The 7,500-nt window shown below is 49.0% G+C and overlaps 2 protein-coding genes across 2 annotated transcripts in view; both read right to left on the reverse strand.

The window, feature by feature from the left end:
• Window positions 1-175: 175 nt before the first annotated feature.
• Window positions 176-3,420, reverse strand: s100v1 (S100 calcium binding protein V1). The gene is made up of 3 exons (XM_084442355.1): window positions 3,299-3,420; window positions 1,470-1,601; window positions 176-1,194 (listed from the first exon to the last, which is right to left on the reverse strand). Exons 1-3 carry the CDS (start codon window positions 3,308-3,310, stop codon window positions 1,024-1,026), a joined length of 315 nt encoding a protein of 104 aa, XP_084298481.1. The 5' UTR covers window positions 3,311-3,420; the 3' UTR covers window positions 176-1,023.
• Window positions 3,421-4,310: 890 nt separating this feature from the next.
• dcst2 (DC-STAMP domain containing 2) overlaps window positions 4,311-7,500 on the reverse strand; it is a gene marked incomplete at both ends in the record, with an annotated part of 20,761 nt that continues 17,571 nt past the window's right edge. The window contains 4 exons of the mRNA XM_084441984.1: window positions 4,311-4,599; window positions 5,093-5,347; window positions 5,890-5,983; window positions 7,047-7,174. Of these exons, the coding sequence (XP_084298110.1) occupies window positions 4,311-4,599; window positions 5,093-5,347; window positions 5,890-5,983; window positions 7,047-7,174 (766 nt within the window). The remainder of the gene's footprint in view (window positions 4,600-5,092; window positions 5,348-5,889; window positions 5,984-7,046; window positions 7,175-7,500) is intronic.

The following is a 7,500-nucleotide window of genomic DNA, read 5'->3' on the forward strand; positions in this document are numbered from 1 at the left end:
CATAGCAGGTTAAAATGGCGTCTGTCCTGCGGGAGCCCACCCAGGGCATGCTGGGACATGGGTTACACAAGGTACCATTCAAATTCCAGAATATAATTAAATAATTCAAAAATACAATACAAATTCATGAATATAAACAAAATGAAAAGTTTTATTCAAGTAATAAAATAGCCATTTTATGCACATGGTATACATAATATGTTTCATTATGTTTCATTACAATATATCGTCTGTAACAATGTAAATGGAAACATAAATATGGTACCATTAGACATAAGGTTCGTTATGCTGCAGCACTGTTACAAACAACAAAGGAGAGGCTCTGAAAGAACTTCCGGGTAATATTGGGTTAGTGTAAATAAAAACAAAACTAGACCGTCATGTTGATAACCGTCAACCACTACCGTTAAAATAATGGAGCCCAAACTGAGTACTCTTCAAATCAATCTTCCTTAGTTCCCTCCTAACACAGGCGGATTAGTGACAGCTGGACAGAGGAGCTGAGGCGATAATAACACATCCAATCACCAGGTTACCTCAGGGAAGTGTAAATTATAAATCTTACTTGGTTTAGTTTAGATTTCAAAGAACACGCTGAGTGGTCGGTCAAGCTGGTTTCAAACAAAGACAATAAGTTTATTCTATGTTACGATTTGCAAGTCGGACTCAAGCACAGGAAGTGAATCCAGGCAAGAGTGAGTGACTGGGGAACGAAAGAGATAGTTTATAACGTGAAAAAGGAAGTGACAGTTTCAGGATGAAGAGGACAGGGAAGTGATGTCACACAGGAACAATTTGTAGTTTTAACAGACTGATTTTAGAGGAACGAACTACAAATTTAGAACAACAGTCAAGTAGGAAAACAAAACATTGGTGAGATTGAATTTCATTCACAGAAGGGGTGGGGCTGTTTAGAGTACTCAGGGGGGGGGGGGCAGAGGGCGTGGCGGTGTGGTCTGGTGGGGGCGGGACCCTCCTGAAGGAGACGGATGTGCATAGTCATGTTCCCGGGTCAGAACCTCATCACTGTAGAGCGCAGTTGCATTTGACGCTCTTCTCCGGACTGCGCTGGCCGTACTGGCTGGTGGCCAGTGTTTGGACCAAGCTCCAGAAGTTCTCGAAGGAGACCTCTTGGCCGTTTTCCACGCCCATCTTCTGTAGGAGCGCGCTCAGGCCCTGCTCGTCACCGGCCGTCTGGGGGACAGAAGAGAAAAGACGGCCTGTTTCACTGTGCTTGAAGCTGCGGCTCTCTGCCAGGCGTCAACTGTAAGAGGGTCTTAACCCCCCGGGAGACTAACAAGCTCTCCACTTCATGTTAGAATAGTTTATAGTAATCTCTGAATCTCTTCTCGAGCCCCTTGTCACCTCACCTCAGCCGTTAAACATCTATTGATCTGTGAGGATTGTATGAGTGCAGCTGAGGACAGGCTTCAGGCCTGCTGTCCTAGGTGCTGTCCTGGGTGTGTTACCTTCACCAGGGTGGGCAGCTGTGAGGAGACCAGGCTCTGGAACTCCGCCGTCTTCAGCGTGGGGCCGTTGTCGGCTCCGGCTCCGTGGAACTCCGTGACCAGCGTGTTGAGCGCCAGCTCCAGGTCTGAGTACTGACGGAGAGAGGGACAGATACCAGGTCAGTCAGAACCACCTGACCGCTCGGTTAAAGGTCTGAATACTGACGGAGAGAGGGACAGATACCAGGTCAGTCAGAACCACCTGACCGCTTGGTTAAAGGTCTGAGTACTGACGGAGAGAGGGACAGATACCAGGTCAGTCAGAACCACCTGACCGCTCGGTTAAAGGTCTGAGTACTGACGGAGAGAGGGACAGATACCAGGTCAGTCAGAACCACCTGACCGCTCGGTTAAAGCACAGCACGTTTGCACTCAACACACTCATGGATGTTGAATGTTGAGGTTAAACATTTGCACAGGCTTATGACCACAGTCTTGTGCTTCTGCAGGGCTGGTAGTAAACATATGATATCGTACTATTGCTAACGATTAACAGGGAACAGTGTGCAGTGCCTGATACACACGTGTTATATTTGGTTAGGGCCACACCCTAAAGCCTCTGCTTTTGGAGGAGTTTATCATAATCAGTTGGTGTGGTCTCATTTCCACAGGGGCGTAATCTCCAGCAGGATTCCAATATTCTAGAGAAGGCGAGGCAGCTTTACTGAGAAAAGTAAATGTCCTAAACATCCCCCCAAAATATACAGTACCAACAAGCCTCTTGATAGCATAGCAGTCAGTTCATTAGACAGATACAGAGGGGTTAGCCGTTATTCATAGTTAACCTGTAACACAAAACTGCAGAATGAAATGTTAAGAATAATTGCTACGTTTTTATATATTTTACCTTTCCTTAATGTCACTGATATACATAATTGAGAGACAAGCCAACGGTATTTTGCAACCCGGTCATGTCCCGGTAGGAGGCACCTGTGTGAGTCAGATAGCCTAATGTTTACTCAATCACACCTAGGCTACTATATTGACGTTAAGGGTGTTGGCCCGGGCCACGAAACAATACCCTGGCTGTCCTTACAACCTACTCACAATATGGCTCAGAGGAATTGACCAATATTTCTCCTCCCTACAGTATAGGCTACTGGATTATGGAGTGCAGATTGGATAAGCCAGTGAAGTTTGCGTATGGCCATTCAGTGTCCATGTGGCTGTTTTATAGTATTGACACATAATTTCCTTTCGTCTGACAAGGGCCACATTCCGGCCTCGGTAACCGGGGAATGCGCGCTGATTGATTCCCCGTGCTTTCCATTACAGCGCGAGCTGACTCTGAGATACCGGAGATCTCCGTTTAATCCTCCGGTGCCTGACTGCACCCCGCCACAAGGCGTAGCCCCCTCCCAGCATAGGACTAGTAGGTGTAGCCCCAATTAATGTATAGCTGCATGTATACTGATACAAAACAAACATCTGTCGAAATTCGAGAGTAAGCTACTGTATATTTAGAGTAGCCTAGGCTACACGTCAATTGGAAAGTTGAATACACACGTTTGCCATTTGAACTCGATGCAAAGTTTAAGTTTCAAGGCTAACAAAATAAACATCGTTACAGTTTCTGTTGGCACAAAAACACCGCGTCCGCGTAAACCGCGCACTAACCCCGGCGGGATAATGCGCAAAAACCTTTGGGTGCGCCAGACCCCCAAAAAAAACGATTCTTCCTCCTCCCAACGTGGTGAATGTAAGAACCACACTGCCGTGGCAAACAACATGCAATTGAGTTTACAATTACCTAGAAACTAAGTTGAGAAGACACTTTAAAAGGGACATACCTCGGTCGCCATCGGAGCTCAAGTCACCAGTTTGGAAGGAAACGAACGGGACAGGAGAATGGTGATGAAACCTTCCTTCCTCAGCGTCCCATTGCTCTCCTGGCAGAGAACTCGTATCCTCCCACTCAGGGAAAAAAATACAACTGGATTCCACCTTCCGTGTTAGACAAGGCTGGGAGAGGCGATACGCATGTAAAACTGCTGAAACTCTACCCGTGGAATGTAGGCCTACATCAATGAGGCCGAGGAGGCGGAGACGTACAGTAGTATTGTATTTGTACAGTGCCTGTGTGTGTGTGTGTGTGTGTGTGTGGGTGTGTGTGTGTGTGTGTGTGTGTGTGAGAGAGAGAGAGAGAGAGAGAGAGAGAGAGGGAGAGAGAGAGAGAGAGACTTTCTGCACGCCCGTGCGTGCAAGTGCATTCCATTCACGAGATAAGTTGTTTTCCTTCATGCAGATGTCAATTCAGTTTTACACTTCAAGAACAAGTGGCCTGCGACCAGCACTCCATATGCATCCACAGCTTTCTCCCTTTGCACACTGATTCGTATTTCATTATCTATCTTCATGGAAAAGTTTCCTGAAGTGCTTATAGCCAAAAACGCTAGATACTATGACACATCGTACTGGGCAGCTACAGTGAGTCACTGACCCTCTGAAGTGTTATTAGCTGTGGGCATGAAGGGCCTCATTACAGACCGTTGATTCCCAGCACGCTAGCCGCTTCAACACAAACTGCGAGCCACATTTAACCACAGTCAAACAAGCTATTATATTCTAGATCTGGTTTGGGGAGATTTTCAAACGATCAGTAACTCGTACCCATTCAATTCAGGCAGACTGGACAAGAACTTCTCTCACTGGTGCTCGTGTGAATGGAAAAATCCACTTTTAATGAAGGTGATTCCAGTTACAGACAGTTTTACTGTTGGAGTGACCAGAATGTCCTACCCTCCCCCCCCAGTGTAGTTCTCTAGCCCTCCAAGCTCCACTGGGCAGAATGAGGCCTCCGGATCATACTGAGCTCTTTCTGGGTGTGTCTGGGTGAGTTGGGGCTGCCGGACCCAGAGAGGTACCAGACCCGTGAACCATGACCGTTCGGAGCGGTTCCTCTCGGGAGCGCTCGCTGGCGGCGGAGGAGGCGTCGCTGTCCGAGGCGTCGCTGTCAGAGGTCAGAGGTCGGCCGGGTCCGCCGCTCACAAACACGTCAGACAGGGCCAGGGTCGGGCTGGGGTCGCTATGACCGGGGTGGAGGTCCGAACGGTCCGGTTCAGGGTGGTCCTGGTACGTCATGTCTGGCTCACTAGAGGAGGACAGAGCAGAAGTAGCACATCTAATGATCTGGTGCGTTTTAGAGGATGAGGCCTGATGATGATGGCCGGGTTTCCCAAAACCTCCTTAGCGCTCAGAAGCTCCTTGAGTCTTCGTAAAGTTCCCGAAACAAGCAAACAGGATCCTTAAAGACTCAAAGACCTTCGTAGCGCTAAGAAGGTTTCGGGAAACCCGGCCAATGGCTTTATAATCATGGTGCTGTGAAGACTCAAGACTGCAGATCTGTTCATTGGCCATGTTGGTTCACACACACTAGGAATGTGCCCAGGGTTAAGACATACGCTGCAGACGACATAGGACAGCGTGCAACACAGGACAGTGCAAAACAGTACAAAATCAGTGCAAATACAAAACACCAAAAATATGAACAATCTATCAATAATCAAATACAAATATATGAATAATCAATAAGAGCTGAAGTGCTGGTCATGATTGATGATGATGATGATGATTAACGTGGTTACCTGAGATCAGAGTCACTGGGAGGGCTGATGTGACCACTGCTGTCACTGTCTCCGCTCAGCGTGCCGGTGGGGGGGACGCTGGACCCCTCCCACGGGGGCCCCTCCCACAGGACCCGGCTCTCCGGCGCCAGAGACCGCCTCCGCGTCGCCGCGGAGATCCTCCTCTTCATCAGTTTGCGCGTGCGGCGCCGGGTGACGTGGGGGCTGGCGAGGGCGGCGGTCCACAGGCAGAGCTGCTCGCCGTCGCTGGAGTCTCTGTGAACCCACGTCTCCTTAGTTAAACCAGAACTACGCCACCTAGCTGTTATACTGCTGTAACAACGGCTAACTGTCAAGTTCCATGTGATTATTATTAGGAACATCCTCAGGCGGAGGTTATCACCAAAACACACAGTCCTGAACAAGAGTTGAGGGGCACTGTGTTTTCAGATGACCACAAAGATGGTTTTCTTTCAAACTGACGCATGCTTTGTGTGAATCGTGACTCTCAGGCTGAAGCCGCCATCTCCTACTGGGGACACTTCCTGTCCTACTGGGGACACTTCCTGTCCTACTAGGGGACACTTCCTGTCCTACCGGGGACAGTTTCTGTCCTACTGGGGACAGTTTCTGTCCTACTGGGGACACTTCCTGTCCTACTGGGGACACTTCCTGTCCTACTGGGGATACTTCCTGTCCTATTGGGGACACTTCCTGTCCTACTGGGGACACTTCCTGTCCTATTGGGGACACTTCCTGTCCTACTGGGGACACTTCCTGTCCTATTGGGGACACTTCCTGTCCTACTGGGGACTCACAGCTCTTCCTCCCCGTCCTCCTGGAAGGTCAGAGGTCCCATGCAAACGGCGCAGACGTTGTTCATGCAGCGGAAACACGGGCCGCAGTACGACCCTGAGGAACGAGACAGGGAGAGGAGCAGAGCTGGTGAACGCAACTCCACACCATTCAAAACCTTTTGTAGTAAAGAGCTTGAACGTCAGTGTTGTTGAGTGGCTAGAGAACATGCAGCCACTGGCAGAACATGCCGGAACCCTGGCAGAGAGCCAGCAGCTCACTGGGACGTGATCAAAGGCTCGGCTCACAAACACACACTTGTCTTCCCAGCAGACGAGCCAGAGTCCCAGCACCGTTTGCCCAGAGGTTATAGGGTTAACCAAACCTGTTTGAGGAGAAGAAGCCACTACAGGTCTGAACAGTCATCTTCCCTTTCAGGCTGAGTCAACATTTTATTGTGAGGAAACTCCCTGAATGGGTACACAGCTAACGGCCACTTCTGTAGTTTCATGAGAACGTTAGAAGACATTTGGTTAGTGATCCTATTAATGTGCTGCTTCTCCTTCGCATGTTTTCCTGACACAGATGAACCGTATTCCTAAAATAAAACCTTTTAACAGAAGAAGAGAGGGTGATAAGTACAATAGTTTGGGATTAGTCCTAATCTATGTCCATCAAACTTGTCTTTCGAGTCTCTGAACTCAGCTGACTGGGGAGTTGATGCAATACTCGCTAATTGATCAGAAATATCACAAATGGTAAATGGTAAATGGACAGCACTTATATAGCGCTTTTCCACCTTAGCGGCACTCAAAGCGCTTTACAATGGCCTCTCATTCACCCATTCACACACACATTCACACACCAATGGCGGTAGCTGCCATGCAAGGTGCTAACCTGCTCATTGGGAGCAATTTGGGGTTAGGTGTCTTGCTCAAGGACACTTCGACATGTGGACAGTCGGAGCTGGGATTCGAACCGCTGACCCTTCGATCACTGAACGACCCGCTCTACCAACTGAGCTACAGCCGCCCCCAATAGACGTTTGTTTACAAAAAAATTATGTTTCAGGTTTAAATGTCAAATGTAAGTCCCAATGGAGGAGTGTCCTTTACTGCTGTGTTCCTGTCCTTTAAAGAACATCTGAACGGTAACAGTCAGGTGAGGTGGCATACTGTACCTTTGCACTGAGGGGTGCTGCAGGTGACGATGTCATCGCCGCCGCCCCCCTTTCCAGCCCCTCCGCACGCCATACAGGTGACAGAGGCCACGCCCAGCAGACCCCTCAGGTAGGACCCCCCCGGGACGCTGAGGCAGAGGAAACACTTCGTTAGCGCTGCTGGACCACACTGAGGTTCTCACACACTTCAGACGTCAATTTATGTTGAGGATGATTTGGACCAAGCCCCATGTCTATAGGCCAGTACCTGCTCAGCTGCGCTATGACAGCTGTGTTCTGAAGAGCGAACTGGCCTTTATTATTCACCCTGGAACAATACAGCACTTCTCTATTCCAGTGTGGAGCAGACTGGTACCGTAGTGTGAGTGTGTGGTACCATAGTGTGAGTGTGTGGTACCGTAGTATGAGTGTGTGTGGTACCGTAGTGTGAGTGTGTGTGGTACCGTAGTATGAG

Source organism: Borostomias antarcticus (genome assembly GCF_949987555.1).
Source record: "Borostomias antarcticus genome assembly, chromosome: 8".
Classification (NCBI taxonomy): domain Eukaryota; kingdom Metazoa; phylum Chordata; class Actinopteri; order Stomiiformes; family Stomiidae; genus Borostomias; species Borostomias antarcticus.

Coding starts and splice junctions, on each gene's coding strand:
- s100v1 (XM_084442355.1), bottom strand. Junction 1,195..1,469: donor AGCTGCCCACCCTGGTGAAG/GTAACACACCCA, acceptor TCTGTCCCCCAG/ACGGCCGGTGACGAGCAGGG.